This window comes from Lycium ferocissimum, chromosome 1 (genome assembly GCF_029784015.1).
Source record: "Lycium ferocissimum isolate CSIRO_LF1 chromosome 1, AGI_CSIRO_Lferr_CH_V1, whole genome shotgun sequence".
NCBI lineage: Eukaryota > Viridiplantae > Streptophyta > Magnoliopsida > Solanales > Solanaceae > Lycium > Lycium ferocissimum.
This window is the reverse complement of record NC_081342.1, coordinates 72,050,924-72,073,962: the sequence shown is the minus strand read 5'-3', so window position 1 is coordinate 72,073,962 and position 23,039 is coordinate 72,050,924. Positions and strand designations below refer to the sequence as shown.

The 23,039-nt window shown below is 35.9% G+C and overlaps 2 protein-coding genes and 1 pseudogene across 2 annotated transcripts; all 3 read right to left on the bottom strand.

Moving 5' to 3' along the window:
- Positions 1-884: 884 nt before the first annotated feature.
- On the bottom strand, positions 885-3,689 carry LOC132031290 (subtilisin-like protease; annotated as a pseudogene).
- A 2,167-nt stretch (positions 3,690-5,856) lies between these two features.
- LOC132059617 (subtilisin-like protease) lies at positions 5,857-8,483 on the bottom strand. Its single transcript, XM_059452277.1, has one exon. It carries the CDS (start codon positions 8,222-8,224, stop codon positions 5,975-5,977), a length of 2,250 nt encoding a protein of 749 aa, XP_059308260.1. The 5' UTR covers positions 8,225-8,483; the 3' UTR covers positions 5,857-5,974.
- Positions 8,484-11,498: 3,015 nt separating this feature from the next.
- On the bottom strand, positions 11,499-13,996 carry LOC132059611 (subtilisin-like protease). Its single transcript, XM_059452268.1, has one exon. It carries the CDS (start codon positions 13,915-13,917, stop codon positions 11,641-11,643), a length of 2,277 nt encoding a protein of 758 aa, XP_059308251.1. The 5' UTR covers positions 13,918-13,996; the 3' UTR covers positions 11,499-11,640.
- Positions 13,997-23,039: the final 9,043 nt, after the last annotated feature.

Below are 23,039 nucleotides of genomic sequence, written 5' to 3'. Positions count from 1 at the left end.
ATAATGGAGATAAAGCTCATTTACCCAACACGCTTCCTGATCATTACGACCTCTTTAGCTCTATATATAATGTTCAGTTGAACAACACATACCGACTTTATGAGTAAGAACAAGTATGCATAAACGCTAATACGTAATAGGACCATCAAAATATTTAAATATTTTCTTTCAAATGGGTACATAAGGCTCTTAACCCATTCAAAATATTTGGTTAATACTCACATCCAGTTATTGAATTTTTCGCTTTCCCAAAACTCAAACTACATAACTTGGACTAAATATTTTGAAGTGTATGTTTTTGTTATATAGGTATAAGGAAAATTGCAACTATATAGTTCCTAAATATTAGAAATGCTAGTAACTTTTTTAACAAATAATTAATCTGAACAATTTTGTTTTGAAAATTAGACAAATCGACTATCGAAAAAAGAAATTGTCGAACAAATAGAAGAGTGAGGCATTTAGGTTACCAAGAAGTCAAAGAAGCATTAAGACATTGCATTTGTTTTTCCAACTTATCAGTAAATGACCAAGAAAGGGTTTGTTTAGGATATTGTATCTGGTTTTCCAATGGAACTTCAAACAATGTTTCTATTACTTGAAAATATTACTGAATTACAACTGGTTCTATAATAGAGAATGCAATATTAGAAACCACAATACTAGACTGAAATTTATTTAGGCAATTTTGCACTCACTATAGCAGAATGAACTTGGAAATTTCTTCAACGGTTAAAACATAATAATTCTACAGGTTTTATTTGACGTAAAGACTACAAAATAGTTAAAGTTCCCATACGTATTTGGATAGGAACAACTAATACAGGCATATCGGAGAAGGATCAAATTACTAAAAATATAAGATACAACATCATGCAGTTTGGCTAGACTAGCATAACTGCAATTGTACTTCTTACGGAGTACCTATTATTAGTCCATTTTAAGAATCCTTGAACAACACCATAAGTTGAATTATTGGTAGTTCTGGAAAAAGTCACTTGATATGTCTTTTTCTCGTTCAACTTGGAGAATTTTAGAGTGGAGGGCTCAACAATCACGGAAATTCCTCTTGGTGAAACAATTTCCACAATGTAAGATGATTTATCTTCCCCCACGTTAGTCACCGTCCTTGTATATGTCTGAGTACTTGTTCCAAGTGTGATGGAAAATGAATTGAAGGATAATTTGGTTGAGCTTCAGGAATACTTTTCACCTTCGAGCAATTCACCCTGCGTTGTAGAATGTTTCCAACCTCTTGATTTGTGTAATTCAAACCACACAAATAAGGTAAGTAGTCCTTTAAAGGGGTATCATAAATTAGTCCGGGATCATTTGCTCTTGATGGATTGACATGTCCTGCACCAATGGCAAAGATATTAGCAGGAAGGACCCTTTCGTCTAGGGTGGGATTGTTTGCGAGGTTTATTGTATAAGCGGTTGTCATGATTGCTGACTTGATAGTTGCAGGTGACCACGTGGGGTGCACGCTTTTTAGCAATGCTGCAATTCCGCTAAGGTGTGGACAAGACACGGAGGTACTAGACATAATGTTGAATGTTGATTGTGTTTTCGTTGTTCTCCAAAGAGGTAGGCCAAGCAGCAAGAACATTAACACCGGGACCAATAATATCAGGCTTCAAGATTCCAGGACTCTCAATGTTCGGACCTCGAGAAGAAAATGAAGCAATCACTGGTGCATTTTTAACTCCCATTATTGTTCCTTGGAATGTAATTCTAGCCACAGGTTTCTTCGTTGAATCCATGTAGGCACGAATTTTCATTCCATCTGCATAAGTAACTTCCAAGGCTAGTAGCTCAGTTGGTTGGCTACCTGAACTCTCACCTTGTTGGTGAGGGTTCGAATCCCTGCATTGTAATCCCTTTCCCCTTCCTCCAATGTAATAAAAAACAATTAAAAAAAAAAACTTTCAAGGCAGGAAGAACGTGAGCATCAGCTGATGTAGTGAAACCAGCATCCCCCGATTGATGATAATCATGCCAACACCTCCCGAAAACTTTACAGCTTCGCCTTTCTCAATCCTATTAACGCCACCACCTAGCTGACACAAGATTATTTTCCCTTTATTAGCAGGGTACTTTATATCCGGTTGGCAATAGGGGCTCTCATCAAAGTCACTTTTATTTTTTCCAGGTTCATACAGAGGGAAGAATGTTGAATTGGAAACGTTTGGGTGAAAAGATGATTCGCCCTTTAATTCTAGTCCGTTTCCGAGCTGAACGGTGGCCTTAAATTTTCTATCAATTGTGCTTGCGCCTACGGTGAGAATCCACGGGGCTGTATTTACAATGTGGTAATTATCAGGACCATAATTACCTGCAGAGCAACTTACAAAGATACCTCTTTTTGTCGTACTATACGCACCCAATGCAACGGGATCACTGGGGAACGGCCTAGAAGTTGAACCAAGGGAAAGGGATAGGATATCAATGCCGTCATCAATAGCTGCATCCATAGCAGCCAAAATGTCACTGTCATCGCAACCGTCATCATCACAGGCCTTATAGATAGCCAGGTGAGCAAGAGGGGCAATCCCAGCTGCAGTGCCATTAGCATTTCCATACACATTGGCGCCTTTCACGAAACCTCCAGCAGCCGTGCTGGCTGTGTGTGTACCGTGTCCATCACCATCCATAAGTGAACCATTGACATTTATGAATGACCTCGCGCCAATGAGCTTGTTGTTACACTTGATAGGGAAATTGGATACACACTTGCCCTTCCATTTAGTAGGCGAAGGAGGCATCCCTTCATCGCTAAATGAAGGATGGTCAGGCGAAATGCCAGTGTCCACGACTCCAATGATCACGCCTTTACCATAGTTGGAATCCCTCCACAAGCCAATGTTCTGCTGCAATCCAAGAAAGATTGGAGTATGTGTAGTGTGTAAAGACAATACATTCCGCGGTTGTGCAGATATGAACCATTGTTTCTTCTCCATTTGTTTAACATGATCTGCTGATAATCTTGCTGCAAAGCCTTTCATCACGTTATGATATGAATGAATCAACCGTGGCTCTTCGTTTGAGCTTGAGCTTATGGTCTTTGGCAAAAAAGAACGGTACCAACTCTCCAGATCCATTCTTGTTGATTGAGGGGATATTTGGCTTTCCGGGGATTCAACTTGAACTATGTACGTCTCTAGATTGCTCTGAATAGTAAGCCTTGAAAAACAACTAACAATGCAAAAAAGAAGAAGATTACTTTTCAAGAATTTCATTTTTGTCAATGAGGTAGACAATGTTAATTTGTTGCTATTCAGAATTAATATGATGTGTTTTAGGAAAATAGAACCTGATACTTTGCATTCTTTTGAGCTGCTATATATAGTACTGCTCTGAGGGCCCTCTATTCCATCAATTTCCTAGAAGGTGTCATCTGGTTTTTTATTGTTTAATCAATAGCCTCATGTTAATTAAATTTAATTATTAGTACCATGGGTAGATCTAAAATGTGAAGCAACTTTGGAAGTATATTTTACTTGGTTGTCCTAGTATTATTCGATCTCCACTTTGGTAGTTGGAGCAGACATGTCACGTGGAGAGTTCATAGGAAGAGAAAATCATAGGTTTATTTTCTAATTTCTTGCAGTCCCAATATCTGACGCATAGTCTGTATTATTCCATATGTTTTGGCCATTGGCCAGCCAAATTTAACATTCAATAGAGTAATTAATCTATGAAGGGTAGGTTGGGTTTTAGGAAGTGCTAGAGGCTATGCGTCCACCAAACAAAATGTATGAGGGACCCAGTTAAGTAGCAGTTTCTTAATGCAGTGTAGTAAGTAAAAAAGACAATATTTTATCATGAAAAACTTCTTGCTCAAGGAATTAAAAGTCACGACTTACCCCAGTAGGATTTCAAACACCACTACACAAGCAAACTTCAGATTACAAGGCTATGTAACCTTGGAACTAACTCCCATAGTCCTTCAACCCTTACAATACAACCTATTGTAAGCACAATCCACTTGACTAACTTTAGCCAAGGAAACTAATACACCTAGACTGACCCTAGCCTAGTGTACCACCCAAAGGAATCCTCTGAGAATTTCAGCTCAACAATGTTTGACTCTTAGCCAAACCAATACTAAATACAACTAGACTAACTCTAGCCTAGTGTACCAATCAAAGACTTGAGAAAAACACTTCCAATCAAGCTGACTTTGAGACTTTGAAATACCTACAGACAACTTCCTCTTTGGGAAGAGTAGGTTTATAATTTAAGCACAACAGAACAAAGACTTACAACCGCATAAAGAACTTCGACTAAGTTGATGTCAGGATCAGGTTCTTCAGTTTGCAATTAACTTTGCTCTGGTGAGAACTTGAAAAACTTGTGTTAGTAGATTTTGCTCAATGTGGGTTAGGTTTTTCAAGTCTACATTATGTGTTGCAACATGTTGTATATATAGTGGGAGCATGTGGATTAAAAAGAAACCATTCTTCAAGAGTTTGACCTAAAGCATGTGAACACACAATAGCATCGATAATGTAGTATTTAAAGAGTCTTGTTTAGGGGGAGATAATTCTCTCAGTAGGTTTTATGCTTTTTTTTTTATTAATTTTTATATGTAGGTCAATTGACCAAACACTACTAGGAAAAAAAAAAAAAAAACCTAAAGCATGTGCCAACTCACTACTTTACTTGTGTGCAGCAAGTGGCACTGCTTTACAACTGTTGCTGTCGGTGCAAAGGTATTTAGAGAGCAGATCGCAGACCAGGTCTCTTTCTGGTTTCAAATTAGTTTGACAATCATCAAAACACAAAAGCGCTGTGGACTTATCAGGAAGATCTTCCTTTAGTTGCAATCGTAATCTTTATTGTTCCCTCTGTCCCAGTTTATGTTATATAATTTGACTAGGCACGGAATTTAAGAAAGAAAGGAAAAGTTTTGAAAATTGTAGTTCAACACAAGCCATAGATATTTGTGTCACTGTAAATCATTTCATTGAGAGTAAACGAGAAGTTTCAAATTAAATTATTTCTAAATATGGAAATGTATCATTCTTTTTGGGACAGACTAAAAAAAACATATCACATAAATTGCGACAGAGTCAAGGTTTATGTAAAGTCAAGGTTTCTCTATTTGTATAAAAAATCTCCTAGATTTCTTTGGCTCTCCTCTTGTACTACCATGCCTAAGCCTGGTTGACCGAAGGAACACGCCTTTTCAACAGAATATCACTTCTAACATGACTAGAACTTTCATTCAATCTCATAACGAACTCCAATAACCGTTATTGTTCTAGATGATCAAGATAAGGTCTCGAGTCTTGACAATCGCATGTAAGGTAAGGTCAATAGAATATCTAACTCATCCCACAAATCTTTCAATTTTGAGTAATAACTAGTTATAACAGAGTTTGTACCTTGTGTTAGCGCTCCGATTCTGTCTAGAGAGCTAATAGATTTAAGTTGAGTTTGATTTATTAACCTCTCCTTGAATTCATTCCGTACCGTCCTCGCATTCGAAGCATACACTAAACTTGGCAAGAGTTCACTCGATACTGTGCTACTTATCCATGAAAGTATTAATGGCGTTACATCTCTCCCACTGAGCAGCCAGATCTCGTCTTACCAACTTTATACACCAGTCACAAACCTCAGATTGTTCCACGGGAGAGCTAATCTCATCGACCTACTTCACAAGGGATAATTTTCTAGCCCAATGAGCTTGATCGAAATCCATGCTACTCGAGAATCTAGTATAGCAAATTTTCTTACCCGAAATGTAAAGCCAGTGAACTTCAGCTATAATGAAAAGATGTTAAAAACAATTACATACACAAAAGTAAAATAAGAGAAAAGAACTAGTAGCCAACTTTGACAGGAAAGTAACACAAAGTATAATAGAATGTCATTAGTACTTTCTGCATCCATTCTGCATGTTGGATTCAAACAATTAATACAGGCTTATTATATGGAACAAATTATTTTTAAAAAGAAAAAACGACTAGAAATCCAACGTTTCAGTTTCTTCCAGAACAACTGCAATTGGACTTCTTACAGAGTGCCTAGTACTAGTCCATTTCAAGAATCCTTGAACTACACCACTGGTTGAACTATTGGCTGTTCTTGAAAAGGTTACTCGATATGTCATTTTTTGGTTCAACTTTGAGAACTTTAGAGTGGAGGGCTTAACAATTACTGCAACTCCTGGTGGTGAAACTATCTCTACACTGTAAGATGATTTAGCTTCCCCGACGTTAGTCACTGTTCTTGTATACGTTTGAGAATTTTCTCCGAGTGTGATGGAAAATGAAGGATAATTCAGCTGTGCTTCAGGAATACTTTTCACTTCTGAGCAATCCACCTTGCGTTGTAGAAGGTTTTCAACCTCTCGATTTGTGTAATTCAAACCACACAAATAAGGTAAGTAGTCCTTGAATTTGGTATCATAAATTAGTCCCGGATCATTTGCTCTTGATGGATTGACATGTCCTGCACCAATGGCAAAGATGCTAGCAGGAAGGAGCATTTCATCTAATATGGGGCTGTTGGCAAGATTGGTTGTATCAGCCGTTGTCATAATTGCTGATTTAATAGCTGCAGGAGACCAAGTGGGGTGGGCGCTTTTTAGTAATGCTGCTACTCCACTGAGGTGAGGACAAGACATGGAGGTACCCGAAATAATGTTGAAGGTAAATTTTGTGTTTTTGTTGTTCTCCATTGAGGTAGGCCAAGCAGCAAGAATGTTAACACCAGGGCCGATAATGTCAGGCTTTAAGATTCCGCGACTAGCTAGGTTTGGCCCTCTAGAAGAAAATCCAGCAACAACCGGAGCATTTTTGTCTCCGAATATAGTTCCTTGGAATGTAATCCGGGCAACAAATTTTCTTGTTGAATTCATATAATCAACGATTTTCATTCCATCTTCATAAGTTACATCCATTGCTGGAAGGACGTGAGCGTCAGCTGATGTAGTGAAACCATCTTCTACCCGATTTATTAGAATCATGCCAACACCTCCGGCATCCTTAACAGCTTGTCCTTTTGCAATCCTAGTATAACCACCCCCTACCATACACAAGACTATTTTGCCTTTAACAGCAGGGTCAGTCAAAGTACCTGTTCCGCAATAAGAGCTGTCAGAGTCACTTGCATTTAGTGCAGGATCAAACAAAGGGAAGAATTTTGTGCTGAAAGCCTTTGGATGAAAGGCGGACTCTCCCTCAAATTTTTTCTTGTTTCCAAGTTGAACAGTGGCCTTAATTTTCCTGTCAAAAGTGCTCGCACCTACTGTGAGAATCCACGGGGCTTCATTTCCAAGAGAGCTTTCAGAAGGACCACTATTACCAGCAGAGCAACTTACAAGAATTCCTCTTTGTGTTGCACTATACGCTCCGAGTGCAATAGGATCATTATAGAATGGACTAGAACCTGCACCAAGAGATAGCGATAGTATATCAACTCCGTCATTAATAGCTACATCCATGGCCGCTAAAATGCCACTGTCAGAGCAACCAAATGAATCACAGACCTTATAAATGGCTAGGTGAGCAAGAGGGGCAATCCCAACAGCGGTGCCATTAGCATTTCCATACACATTGGCACCTTTCACAAAACCACCAGCAGCAGTGCTGGCGGTGTGTGTACCATGTCCATCATCATCTATTGGCGAACCATTTTCTTGTGGGAAAGTCCGGGCTCCAATGAGCTTGCTGTTACACTTTGTAGTGAAGTTCGATTCACACTTACCCTTCCATTTAGCAGGCGGAGGAGGCATTCCTTCGTCGCTAAATGAAAGATGGTCGGGAAAAATCCCACTGTCCAAAACTCCAATAATCACACCTTTCCCATAGTTGGAATCCCTCCACAAGCCAATGTTCTGCTTCAATCCAAGAAAACTCGGAGTATGTGTAGTGTGCAAAGACAATATCCTCTCTCTCCAAGCCGATATAAAGCCTTGTTTTTTCTCCATTTCTTTAACATGCTCTGCTGATAATCTTGCAGCAAAGCCTTTCATCACATTGTGATATGAGTATATCAAGCGCGGCGACTCTTCATTCGAGCTTGTGCTTGCTATAGTCTTTGGCAAAAAAGAATTGTACCAACTCTCTAAATCCATTGAAGATGATTGAGTGGAGATTTGGCTTTCTGGAGATTCAACTTGAACTATGTAAGTCTCTAGGTTGCTTTGCATACTAGTCCATGATAAACAACCAAGTATGGAAAAAACAAGAAGGATATTCAGGAACTTCATGGCTACAAATTGGCTATTATGAAGAAATACATGAACTATTTATGTATTTAGGAAAGAACAGTTGATGATTTTGCATTCTTTGAAGTACTAGCATATATAGTGCTCTGGCCCTGTAATTTAGATGGTCATCTAGTTCAAAATTTGGGATTGTTTAATCAATAGATACCCTCATGTTACTTAATGTATTATTATCTGGGAAAAGGAGAAGCCATGTGATTGAAAAAGACTAAAGTTAAAGGAACAATTAAATAAGACTAGAAAAGAAAGTATAGTGAGATGTGCATGAGTAGGTAGACTAGGAATAGTTTAATTGTAAATCCTTTGAGTAGGTAGACTAGGAATAGTTTAATTGTAACTCCTTTCAAGAATGACTTAGTCTCAATGGCCATCTTCAAAACTATGAAGACAAATTGTATTTTCAAGGCTACAAGTTTAACTACTACCTCCGTCCATTTTTACTTGTTTAGTTTACTAAAAATAAATGTCCACTTTTACTTGTCCAGATTGGAAAACCAACCAACAATTTACCATTTCATACCTATTTTACTCTTATTATTAATTATTTGATTGGAAACTTCAAGGAATTGTTTTGGTTGCACAACTTTTAAAGTATGTTTGATTGATTTCAATTAATTAAATTATTTATTATAATTAGGGGTGATATAGTAAAATTGTCATTTTATTAATTGCTCCTTAAGGGGTGTGCCAAATCAAACATGGACAAGTAAAAATGGACGGAGGGAGTATTATATTGTAATTTGCAGTTGATGAATGGTAGAGTGTTTCCATTGAGAATAATATGGGAAATTTCATGTGCTGAATGGTAATGTAGATTTTTTTTTTCTCTTTTTTTTATTTTTTTTTATTTTTATTTTTTTTATTTTTTTTGTATTTAGCCATTTAGTATGCGTTTATATACTAGTCTGATTAATTCAGATATGCGCCGCTTATAGCCTACTAAAGAAAAGTGCTCCCTGCTAGGAGATTCTTCGTTTCCACCGCTCAAATCAAATATCCTTGATTAAGGGCAGAGGTAACATCCATCTCACCGGAAGAATTACTTACTTTGCGGGCTTTTTTTGTTCTATGTGTATTCTTATTTCATATTTTATCATGCATAAAATAACCAAACGACCCTCTAAATGTCTCTTGGCTTGTCTTTAAGAATTTTTTATTTTTTATTTTTTATGTAGCACATAATTAAAGTTATCCCTTTCATAAAAAGGTACAATAAATTAAGTGCCAGGTTTCTTGCCTGGAAACTTGATTTTCCCAATTGGCTTTTAAGAATTCTAATCTTATAAGAAAAAATGTAGCTTTTTGATGAGGAAAAAAACTTACATGCCAGGCCAATTGGCAGCCAGCTTTTCCTTTTTCTCAATTCTATGCATATTATAACTGGGGCAAAGCTACTGTATTTGGCACGGGTTAGACGAACTCAGTATCTTTGCTTTAACCTTACAGTTTTATTAGAAAATTCGTTAAATATGTATAAATATCTAAATAGAGGACCCAATAACTAAAGCGAGCTAAGAGTTTGGTGACCAGTTCTGAACTTATAAACTTTAAATCCTAAATCCGCCACCGTATTATAATGATCCAAAAATGGGAACTTTAACTTTTCTTTTACACGTCTACCATGTGGATGTTGCTTTAATCTATTGTTTGGTGTTCGATTTAGTATCTGGCATTTTTTGATTTATCCTATGTCCTACTTAAAATACTCAGCTCTTTATAATATTCAATTGGGCAAAATGTTAAACTTCACATCTAATGAATAAATACATGTTTCAAGAACCTTGGTAGGGTCAATATCATATTACTTAATTAGGTCACACAGACTGGTTTTCTTAATAATTTATGTTTGGGTGATTCCTTCTTTTAGGTTTTGGATGTTGACATTCTCCTTCTAATTAGTAGAAGTGTTATTGCCATAAATGACCACCAACAGTTGTGGTGGCATGGATAAAATTTCTCCACTCTTAACCAAGTCTCGGGTTCGAGCTTTGAAAATGAAAAAATTCTAGTAAGTAGTGCTTCCTCCTTTAAAGTCCTTACACAGGCGAATCTGAATTAGTCAAGCCTTTGAGTGGATACCAGGTGCAAAAAACAAAAAAAAGGACATAAATTTCTAGACCACCAAGGGTTGTGTGTGATGGATAGCATCCTGCCCTCTTAACCAAATGTTTCGGGTTCGAACCCTCAGGATGAGAAAAAATCATGAAAGGGAGTGTTTCTTCCCTTAATGGGCCGAACGCTGCGGATCCGAAGTGCTTCCTCCTTTAAAGTCCTTACACGGGCGAATCTGAATTAGTCAAGCCTTTGAGTGGATACCAGGTGCAAAAAACAAAAAAAAGGACATAAATTTCTAGACCACCAAGGGTTGTGTGTGATGGATAGCATCCTGCCCTCTTAACCAAATGTTTCGGGTTCGAACCCTCAGGATGAGAAGAAATCATGAAAGGGAGTGTTTCTTCCCTTAATGGGCCGAACGCTGCGGATCCGAATTACTCATGTCTTAAAGGGTTCCGGACATAGGATGGGAAACAAAAAAAAATGGACAATTTTCTGGAGGGGCAGGTTGGTTGAAGTATTCTGGTTATGGTACTCTTTTTTTCTTTTTCTCTTTTTATGTCCCTCATAGGTATCAATACAGTTTTCATAATCTTGAAGAAATACAAAAACAATTAGGATGAAAAAGAATTGAAGTAGATTATAGGTTATAAATTGTTTATTTTTATTTTTATTTTTATTTAGTTGAATCAGAGTCAGATCTCAACATATACAGTTAGTTACTCTATAAGGACATGTTTCACCTACCCCCTATACAACTACGAAATAGGAGAATGTGATTTATTAGTCTATCTTTGATTATGAGTTGACGACAGATAACAACTTGCACTGGATGTCGGTTTCTGCAATTTCCACATGAGAAAAAGCACAATCATCTCACTAACAACTAGAATAATAGCATAGTATGAGACATTAACCAATTCGAGAGCTTATTTGTGGAAACATTTTATTCGCATTCGATGTCTGCACCAAACAAATGAATGCAATATGTGTATTGCATATAAGCTTTTATCACTTAATCATGGCTAATTAATATGCATTCTCATTTTAATTATGACTCTTAACATTAACTTTAGTATTAAAGCAGAGCGCAAGTAAGTATTTTCCATTATAATAGATTAGAGAGACTGGAGATGAAATGAGAAGTTGAAGAGTTATTAAGAGACAATAATTAAATAATAAAAGTGACAAAGATTGAAATAGAAATATTAGTCCCCACCAAAAAAGGAAACAACACTAGTAGAATAGAACATGAGTAATTTGTGCACTCATGTTACATTTGGGATACAAACCATTAATGCATGCTTATCATACATTGAACAAATTATTAAAAAGCAAACAAACTAATCCAAATCTGGTGTTTCAGGCTCTTGTAGCACAACTGCAATTGGACTTCTCACAAAGTGCCTATTACTAGTCCATTTCAAGTATCCATGAACAACTTCCATGTTTGTGATGTTTGTTGTTGTGGAAAACGTCACATGGTACGTCATCTTCTGGTTCAACTTCGAGAACTTTAGAGTCGAGGGCTTAACAACCACGGAAACCATTCGTGGTGAGACTATCTCCACGCGATAAGACGAGTTTGCTTCCCCAACGTTTGTCACCGTTCTCGTGTATGTTTGAGGTTTTTCTCCGAGTGAGATGGAAAATGAAGGGTAATTGAGTTGTGCTTCGGGGATACTTTTCACTTTTGAGCAATTTGCCTTGCGTTGTAGAAGGTTTCCCACCTCTCGATTTGTGTAATTCAAACCGCACAAATAAGATAAGTAGTCCTTGAATTGGGTATCGTAAACTAGTCCGGGATCATTTGCTCTTGATGGATTGACATGTCCTGCTCCAAAGGCGAAGATTCTAGCGGGAGAGAGCATTTCACCTAGGATGGATTCGTTGGCAAGGTTGACTATATCGGCGGTTGTCATGATTGCTGACTTAATAGCTGCAGGAGACCACGTGGGGTGAGCGCTTTTCAGCAATGCTGCTACTCCACTGAGGTGAGGACAAGACATGGAAGTGCCAGAAATAATGTTGAATGTAGATTTTGTGTTTGTTTTGTTCTCGACGGAGGTAGGCCAAGCTGCAAGAATGTTGACACCAGGACCAATAACATCAGGCTTCAAGATTCCTGGACTAGCTGGGCTTGGTCCGCGAGCAGAAAATCCAGCAACCACGGGAGCATTTTTATCTCCTATTATCGTTCCTTGGAATGTAATTCTAGCGACAGGCTTCTTCGTTGACTTCATATATTCGGCAATATAAAATGCATCAGAGGATGCAACATCCATAGCTGGAAGGACGTGAGCATCCGCTGATGTAGTGGTACCGTCTTGAGGACGATTGATGAGAATCATACCAACACCTCCAGCATTCTTTACCGCTTGTCCCTTTTCAATTCTGTTAAAACCGCCGCCTACCTGGCACAAAACTATTTTGCCTTTAATAGCATGGCTGAGGTCGGTCAGAGTTGGTCCACAAAATGGGATGTCAGTGTCAGAATCGGGGTCAGTTGCATTCTGTGCAGGATCAAACAAAGGGAAGAATTTGTTATTGGAAACTTTTGGATGAAAAGCTGATTCGCCCTTGAATTCTTCTTTATTTCCAAGCCTGAGAGTGGCCTTAATTTTTCTGTCAAGAGTGCTCGCGCCTACTGTGAGAATCCATGGGGCTTCATTTACAACCGTGCTATCAAATGGACCGTTATTGCCCGCGGAGCAACTTACAAGAATACCTCTCTGTGTTGCACTGTACGCCCCGAGTGCAATGGGGTCACTATGAAAGGGGTTAGTAGTTCCACCTAGGGAAAGCGATAGAATATCAACTCCATCATCAATAGCCGCATCCATGGCAGATAAAATGCCACTGTCAGAGCAACCAAAAGAATCGCAGACCTTATATATGGCTAGGTGAGCAAGAGGGGCCATCCCAACTGCGGTACCATTAGCATTTCCAAACACATTGGCACCTTTCACGAAACCTCCAGCAGCAGTGCCAGCGGTGTGTGTACCGTGTCCATTATCATCTATTGGCGAGCCATTGGCTTGTGGGAACGTCCTCGCTCCAATGAGCTTGTTGTTACACTTTGTAGTGAAGTTCGATTCACACTTGCCCTTCCATTTAGCAGGTGGAGGAGGCATTCCTTCATCGCTAAAGGAAGGATGGTCAGGAGAAATGCCGGTGTCCAAGACTCCGATGATCACACCTTTCCCATAGTTAGAATTCTTCCACAAGCCAACGTTCCGCTGCAATCCAAGAAAACTTGGAGTATGCGTGGTGTGTAAGGACAATATCCTCTCCGGCCATGCAGCTATAAAGCCTTGTTTCTTCTCCATTTCTTTCACTTGCTCTGCAGTTAATCTTGCTGCAAAGCCTTTCATCACGTTGCGATATGAATATACTAGACGTGGCGCCTCTTCATCCGAGCTAGCAGTTGTGCTTGCTATCGTATTTGGCAAAAAGGATTGGTACCAAGTCTCAAGATCCTGATCAGCTAAAGATTGAGTGGGAATTTGGGTTTCAGGGGATTCAACGTGTACTATATACGTCTTTAATTCGCCCTGAATACTAGGCCATGACAAACAACCAAATATAGTAAAAACAAGAAAAAGTTTCAATATTTTCATAGCTGCAAATGGGCTTGGAAATTTGTATTTTCTTGAGCTAAAACATGAATAAACTTAGTAAAGTGTAGTTTGATATTTTGCATTCTTTTGAACTAATGGTATTTATAGTGCTCGGGCGGCTGGTCCTGTTCAAGATGTGGCAAGTTGGGTAGAATCTTTTGGATTTTTTAATCAGTAGAGCCCTCATGTTAATTACAGTACTCTTTTTTTTTTTTTTAATTATTTTGTCGAAAGAGGAAAACAATTATTATGAGAAGAAAAAAAGAACTAAAGTTAAAAGGAAGAATCAGAAAAGAAGGAGAAAGGATAATCATGTAAATGACTGACTCCGGGTTTTGGTCTACAATGGTAATAGCGCAACATGTAAAATGTGAGTTAGGCGCATGTCATGAGTTCGAATACTGCTATAGATGATAAGTATTTAAGTAGATAATGGTAGAGGGTTGGGCTCATTATTCACCGAGTTTTGAACCGTGTGACACTGAGTTTGAGAATTTCTAGATTATCACGAGTTTAAACCCTACTACAGACAAGTCTTAAGCGAGAAGAGCGGAGGGGTCAGACTCATTATTCGCCGAGTTTTGTGCCATTGCATCGCTGACCTTGAGAATTTCTCAATTATCACAGGTTCCAACCATGCTATAAACAAGTATTTAAGTGAAAAAAGTTATAAGGGTCAGACCCATTATTCACTGAGTTTCAAATCGTGCATTTGCAACCCTACAAAATTCATGATTATTAAAAAAAGAGAATGATGTGAACGAGTGCTAGGATTGTTTTAAAGGAAATTGTTTTCAAAGTTGTAGTCCTTAGACTGAATCAAGTACTCTTGTGGATTATCTATTGAATTCAAAGAATGAATCTACTCTTTTGTTTCCCTAAATGTAGTTGGTTGCCTTCAAAAATATTAATTTTGTTATAAAGTTGTAATACATAAAGTTATTCCATGTGAGAAAAGAAGATAAAAGTAATAGCACTAATAAATTAAGGACCCTCCAATTAGCCGCCATGCTTTTCTCAAATTTTTTGCATATTATAACAATCCAAAGTTGACTACTTTAACTTCTTTGAATACAGTTTTTTTGGTTTCACATCCGGTGTTCGATACCCGCATTGAAACCCGATTATATCCAGATTCACACAGCGTAGTGCCCCATCCAAGGAGAAGCATTCCCTATCAAAGATTTTTTCATACCCAGAATTCGAACCCGGAATCTCTGATCAAGGGAGGAGCCTCATCCGTTGCACTACATCCTTTAGTAGTGACTTCTTTGAACACATGATGTTACTTTGGTAATATTATGTTGGACTTATTCTATGATATTATTGATATACCGTGTTTCCTACATTAATACTCTATTCTTAAGAATTCTCAAGTGGGCAACATGTTGAAATCTGTTGAGTAAATACATCTTCCAAGTATCTTCGCAAGGGTCATACATAATTTCCCTTAATTTAGGCCACCAAAGACTGACTTTCTTGATATTTTTATGCTTTTGTGACTCTGGGGATGGAGTGGCCATTGGCAGGCAGCGCCTTATTCTGAAAAAGTGGAATTTTTTTATCGGAAGTGGAGTCAAAATTTCAACTTTATGGGTTCTGTATTTTAGAGAGTAACGATGACTACAAGTGATTATAAATGACTTCTAAATTTAAGATGTATACTTATTTATGAAATTTCTTAAACAAGTATATTGTTTCAGTAAAAGTTACTGAGCTTGGTTGAACCCGCATCTGAGCTTGGCTGAACCCGTACCTGAGCTTCTACTTCCAATCCTATTTCAGCGTGAATTTAAATTAGTCAAATCTCAAAATGAGTAGCGTGAGAAACTAAAAAGAACTGTTTTTGTGACTTCTTTTAGGTTTTGTCCATGTTGACTTTCAATTAAACGTGTTAAGTAAATAACTTCTAGAGCTTGATTGATTCAATTCTGGTGACTTCTTTTAGGTTCGTATTTTTATTATTTTGTGAACGGATATTGTTTTCATAATATTGACCTAAAAGACAAAACGTTTTTGATGAGAAAGAATTGGACTAGACTAGGTCTGATTTAATTTCATGAAATTTTATTTTCTTTTGTCATGTCTCTATTTATTAGGTCAAACTTGAGGAAATCTAGATATAGTGCAAAACATAATAGGTTATTTTTTGCCAAAATGTTACATTCTTTTGTCCCTCATTTATATGATGAACTTTTCTTTTTATTTTGTATCTTTCTATAATTAAAAATGATTTAATATGATTTATAGCTGCACCATTTATGATTTGTTTTAGATTATAAGTTTCAAAAGTCTTTTTTTTTTTCTTAAATTCGTCAAATATCATCACATAAAATGAGACGGGATTACGAATTAAGCCCAAGTAAATTAAATCTTACCTCATCGTTTATCTTTTTAATTTGCATATGTTTTTTCTCTTTGTTTCTGAGTTTAACTTACATATATTTATTACTTTTTTGAGTACATTAACCTACATATAGGGGTGTACGTGGACCGAGTTGATTCGGATTTTTCAAATACCAAACCAAATTAATTATGTTGGGTTTTTAAATTTACAAACCAAACTAATAAAATTCGGATTTTTCAACTTCAGGTTTTTTCAGATTTTTTTATTTTCTCGGGTTTTTTCGGTAAAGTCTTCATACAAAACGTATAACTTGTGTTTTAAATATTTATTTATTCGTAGTAAAATATATATACAACTATTTAATTAAGGTGTTCTTAAGAAATAACACAAAATATGAGATGAATAATGACATTGTACTAAAATATTCAATCAAAAATATAATGAAATCGCTAAGGCATAATGAAAATGATCAGAATCTAAAGGTACTAAGTCATGCTAAAAAAACTACGGCTAATAAGTATTAATTACGACTAAATATTAAAGAAAAAATTAAATTAAATTATGTATTTTCACTATCTAAATCAATACAAAATTAAGAAATAAAAATCTAAAATTATTGTTATTCCTAGCATTAGAATTGAATTTCTTTTGTTAGCATTAGAATGGATTTGGTTTTGATTTGAATTTTATTTGAGTTACTAACATTTATGGGCTATAAAACTTATTGTACCATTCAAAATTCGCAGTCCAAGCATGAAATAATATGTGAAAAACACACAAACTATGAATTTTTTTTAAAAAAATATTTATAAATTACATTACAAATAAATGTTTTATGTATAAAATATTTTTTAAAAGTGTATAGTGTAACGTCGAGTTGGTTTGGTTCGATTTGACTCTTTTAGTTAAAATTAAACCAAATCAATTATGGTCGGGTTATTTTATTTTCAATACCAAACCACTAGTCGGGTTTTTTTTTTCTCGATTTGACTCAAATTGTCAGTGGTGTGGTTTGTCGATTTTCTTTGTACACCCCTACCTCCATATATTGATAGTGTAAAGAATTTGTACACTATCAGGTCAGTAACAAATTAAATATCTACAGGCTCCCTCGGTAAAAAGTTGATTTATAATCTAAAATATATCTGTGAGTTTTAAAAAATAAGTCTACTCATTTTTTTAAACGAACTAGACTCGACCCACCAGAAAAAAATTACTATTTGGCTTTAGAAAAGTATGTCTACCCAAACAAAATGGGTAGACTTTTTTTTGAAGTCACGTGATATTTTTTTAATTAAAAAATAATCTAAATAATTTTTTTTTTAAAAAAATCCGTCAGCGAAAAGGGTATATTTTTACCATTTTATAATGGCAGGGCTATATATACACTACTTTTGTAACGAGGAGTATATCTGATCTGAATTGCAAAGTTGAGGAAGATATTTACACCTTTACCCCTCTTTTAATAGTGATGTCTTCTTTTTTTTTTTTTTTTTTTTTTTTTTTTTTTTTAAGTGTACTATGGAATAGCTAGGAACATATGATTTATTCAATTGATTTATCATATCTGTCAATGTGACTTGACAAATAGCAAGTTGCAATGGACCCTAGCTCTTTTACGAAACACGAGATCGCTCTTTGGTATTTAACTTGTCAGTTTTTTTTAAGTGTACCATGGAATAGCTAGGAACATATGATTTATTCAATTGATTTATCATATCTGTCAATGTGACTTGACAAATAGCAAGTTGCAATGGACCCTAGCTCTTTTACGAAACCCGAGATCGCTCTTTGGTATTTAACTTGTCGGATTATGGAAGTCCTACATGAGACAATCATAAGCAGCTCACTAAGAACTAAAACCATGGATAATATATCAATTATACTAATAAAATTATCAAGATTAGAGATATTATGAATGATTGCCAAAACTAATTAACATGATACTATAAATGACATACTTTTATAGCCTCAGAAGAGTCGTGACATGTTTATGACCACAAATTTCAAGACTCTTCATTTTTCTTAAATTTTGTGCTAAGTCAAACATCGCCACATAAAATGAAGCAGAGAGACTATATGAGAAGTAAAAATAAGCAAATGGGTGGATGGTGACTTCTAGTTCTAATTTCTACCTCTATTTCAATTTATGTGATACTATGTTCTTATTAGTTTGTTTAGAAAAGAATGACACAATTTCATATTTGAAAACTATTTAACTTCAAATTTTCAATGTTTATTTTTAATGAGAAGCTTTTATAGCCACACATTTACGATACATTTAAAACCGCAAGTTTCAAAAGTTTTATATCCACACAAATATTATCACATGTCTAAAATCGTAAATTTTAACCGAATTTAAAAAAAAAAAAAATTATCCAGTCAAATTACTTCACATAAATTAAATTAGATACAGTGCTTTGGACGGTTCAAGTTGCATTTCATTAAAAAGATTGAAGAAAAAACCAAAAACTTTTATAAAAGCTGTCGGTTGCTTTTCTTTGTTTAGACCTATGGGGACTTTTGGTAATTTGAGATGACTTATTTTTCTATGAATAAATTTGATGATGTTTATTAAAAGCGCAGCACCAACCAGGTAAGCAAATATTAAAGAGTTGACTCGAGCTCAATATTGTGTAACACATACATGTTTGGGTTGGGCTCGGTTTAGTTTGGTATTGTATCAAGTTCGATTGAGCTCGGCTCGATCCATTTTTTTTTTTGCGCGGAATGTCCTTCAAAGGCAGTGGTCTTTAATTTTTGACCCTTAAATTGTTAGTCTTTAATTTTCATCCTTCGTCTTAAAATTCATAGATTTCGGATTCAAATCTCCGCTCAGTCAAAAGTTAAAAATATCTGTAAGACAGAGTTTTGGATTCACACTCTATCTTAAGATAGAGTTTGGACCTTATAAGGCCGAGTTTGGCCAAAAATCTGCCTTAAGGCCTAATTTTAGATAAAAGTTTGCGGCAAACCTCTCTAGAGCCTAATTTTCTTTCTGGCATTTGCACAATTTTTTTTTTTTTTTTTTTTACGGAGCCGGGATTCGAACCTAGAACCTTAGAATATTAGACGAAAGCCAAAAATTAATAACCCACAATTTGAGCGGTAAAAATTAAAGACCAGGGCCTTTGAAGGACAATCGTGCAAATGACCCGGCTCGATCAACTCATCTCATCAGTAGCGTAATAAGTTTAGTGAAAGACTCAGCTGGACGCCCTGGCTTAAAGTATAGTTTGTCGTTGCCTTTCTAATCTGTAACGAAATTCCTTTGATACACCATTTTTTTTTTTTTTAACATACGACATTTTTGTCTAATAGTGTTTACTACATACTAATTTGATGTCTTCCTACTTTTTCTAAACAAGCATATGTCACGCATAATGGGATCGTAACACGTGTCATTAAATTTCTTATTTTTTTTAAAAGTGAACATTTTTTTCCAAAAAAGAATCCAAAAGACAGGCAACCGGGGTGAAATCAAAATCAAATTGTTCCATTTTCTTTCTTGATCATCACCACCTCTAAGGGCTGTACTGTCCATCTCTCCTTCACATAGTTGCAGCCGGCGACTATCTCCACCTAGAGTCAGTGCCACGATTTAAAGTTTAGCTTATTTGAATTTGTCATCGAACTCATAATTCCCCTTAGTTATTAGAGTTACAATTAAATATTTTTATATATTTAATAAATTAATACAAAGGATTTTTTTTTTAATACTAAATTCACTAGGCGAGGTGCTTGGAGATAATTTTTTATTTATATAGTAAAATTGAAACTCAAAAGAAATAGTACAAACGAGGGGCTAGGTCTTATGTTACTAATCCTATTGAGGTGTAAAAAATTTCTACTAATTAACATGCGTGTAAAGGATTTAAGCAAAAGTTATTGTTTAATACTGTACCTCTGTTCCTGCCTCCACCATACCCTGTATTTCCATTTACCACCACCATCAGACTCCTTCAAAAACAAGATTAAGTTTTGAACTTCTCTTGAAATCAATTACACTTCCAATGATATAAAAGAAAACTAGAAAATAGCAGCAGCCACACAAATTGTGGTTTAAACAGAGAAGAGAAACTATGAACACACTCAACTCTAGCTGCTATGAAATTTGTGGTAACAAAGAATTGTATATTTGACCCTTTTCTGCTTAATTTTCACGCAATGGAAGAAAAATTGTTTCCTTAATTATTGCTAGTGGATTTTTACTGATCTTATTATTAGAGTCATTAAACTCTGCTCCGTCCACCACTCCAGTCAACCCATGGTATGATTTTTTGTTTCGATGGAGACAAAGAGATGGATTCTTAGTATTGGATCCATTATATTTTGTCATAACATATAAACATGCTCTCAAACTTGGCCTCAACTATCAAGTTCTCACTTGTACAAAGTTGAACACGTAAATACAAATGCTGATGCATACATTTTCAGGGGCGGATGTAGCTTAGTATATGGGGGTTCCTGGGAACCCCCATGTATTTGTTCGGATCTTGTATTTGTATTGAAAAATTCAGTAAATATATATCAAATACGACTTGAGAACCTACAAGCATAGCCATTCTCTTTATATTTTTTAATTTGATATGGGTTGGAACCCATAAGCATCAAATTCTGAATCCGCCTCTGTTAACATTTTGGAGGTGTCTAGATGATCATTTTGCAAGTTAGAATGTTCAACTGACAAAGTGGAGACAAGTTAAGGTGCCTACTTGTGCACATCCAAAGTTGGAGGGCATAATTCTATGAGACCAAGTTTGAGAGCCTATGTATGTATTATTAAGGTTATAATCATGGTGGTGAAGTCAGGATTTTAATAAGAGGTTCAAAATATGAGAAATAAACACATGAATAAGTCAAGGAGATTCAACATCTAATATATATATACATAAAAAATAATTTTAACCTTGTATATACAATGTAATTTTTTGCCGAAGGGAGTTCAGATGAGCCCCCCCTCCCATTGTCTCCACCCCTAGTTATGAGTTCATATATATTTACTATTTATTATAATTTTAGTGAAGTTTTACACAAATTTATACCCCACACCGGTATGAACTCGGTACTAACAAGCAGCATCCGCGTTGGAGTTACTCCGGCAAGGACTTTTACTTTTCGAGCCTCCATTTTTCCTCGCGGCCACCCGTGAACTTGACTCACACGGCGACGATGACTCGGTCTCAGTACCACTCCAGAGCATACCTTTGCTATTCAGTTCTATACGAACCAGCAAGAACCCTTGTACCTGAGGGGCAGATGACCTTTTAAGCCACGAGTTCATTTGAACCCATAACTTTTTACCGCAGTATAGATATAGATGTAAAACCTATTCAAATATAAAAGAGTATTAGATCAGAACTCATAATTTTAATAGTACTAAACAAGGGCAAAGCTAGGTAGGCTATGAACCCCCCTCGACAAAAAATTACAGAGTATATACAAGGTTAAAATTATTTTTTTATGTACATATAATAGATGTTAAACCCCCTTGGCTTCTTCGTGTATTTACTTCTTCCTATTTTTGAACTCCCTAGGTGAAAATCCTGGCTCCGCCACTGATACTAAATTTAATGCTAAAAGTCTTAAATATTAAACTTACTAAACTTAAAATATTGAATCTGTCTCTGCTTATACCCCTTTATGTATGCTTCACTTTCAGAAAGATATTATATAAAGAAGCCGCCCCCAATTTCAAGAATCCAAACCCTGGAAAATAGCGCAGGAATCTAAGAGATGAAACAAGAGAGAAGAGAACATAAATTAAAATGAAAATGATTCCAAAAAAAATATTTATTCTATTTTTATTTAGTAGGTTTATTTACGGAAAATGAAAATCAAGGAAAAAGGGTCAAAAAATATTTACTATTTTTAGAATACAAGTTTTTTGTTTTAAAGAAAGAAAAATTACAAAAAAATATATTCCTTTTATTCTAGTATTTTTAGTTAATCACTTTTGAGTTTTTCTCTATAATTATTTAGATTGTCTTATTTTTGGTTTAAATTTAATTGATTAATATATTTATCGTAGTATTTTTATTTAACGGAAAAGGGTCAAATATACCCCTGAACTTTGGGAAATAGTTCATCAATACGCTTCGTTATACTATTGGGTCAATTATGCCCTTACCATTATATTTTGGGTTCAAATATACCCTTCTTTTATACTTTGAGTCCAAATATACCCTTTCTCCGTTAAAATTATCCAAGGTAGACATGAGATATGACGTGGCACTAATAACTCGGTGAGGTGGACACCACATGGCATGCCACCTCACCACCCCAACCCATTTACCCCTCTCTTCCCCCCTTCTTCTTCCACCACTACCATCTCTTCCCCTCTACAGCCTTTGTAACAATTAGCACCACCACTTTTTAAGGTCTTTAAAAAAGAGACAAAAAAAGAAAGCTAAACATAAATTTCTCTCCTCTGTCTCTTCTACTCTTACCCTTATCAGTTTTTAGTGGATTAAGGTTGTTGGAAGTCGGGAAACTGAAAAGACCGGGGAACTTTAAGGTTGTTTGTTCTTTATTTTCTTGTTTGAGCTCAAGTACTACAAAGAAAAGTTGGAATATTGTTTTTTTTTTTTTTTTTTTTTTTTTTTTTGAAGAGTTCAGTGATATACGATATCTGTGAATTGAATATTTAGTGGGGCGAACAAGAAGGAGTTGCAGAAGGTCTATTGAAGTGGTATGAGATTTGAGTTGCAGTGTATATTCCTTTGTAGTTGTAGTTTTGATACGGAGGATTAAAGATAAAATCTTTTGGAGTTCT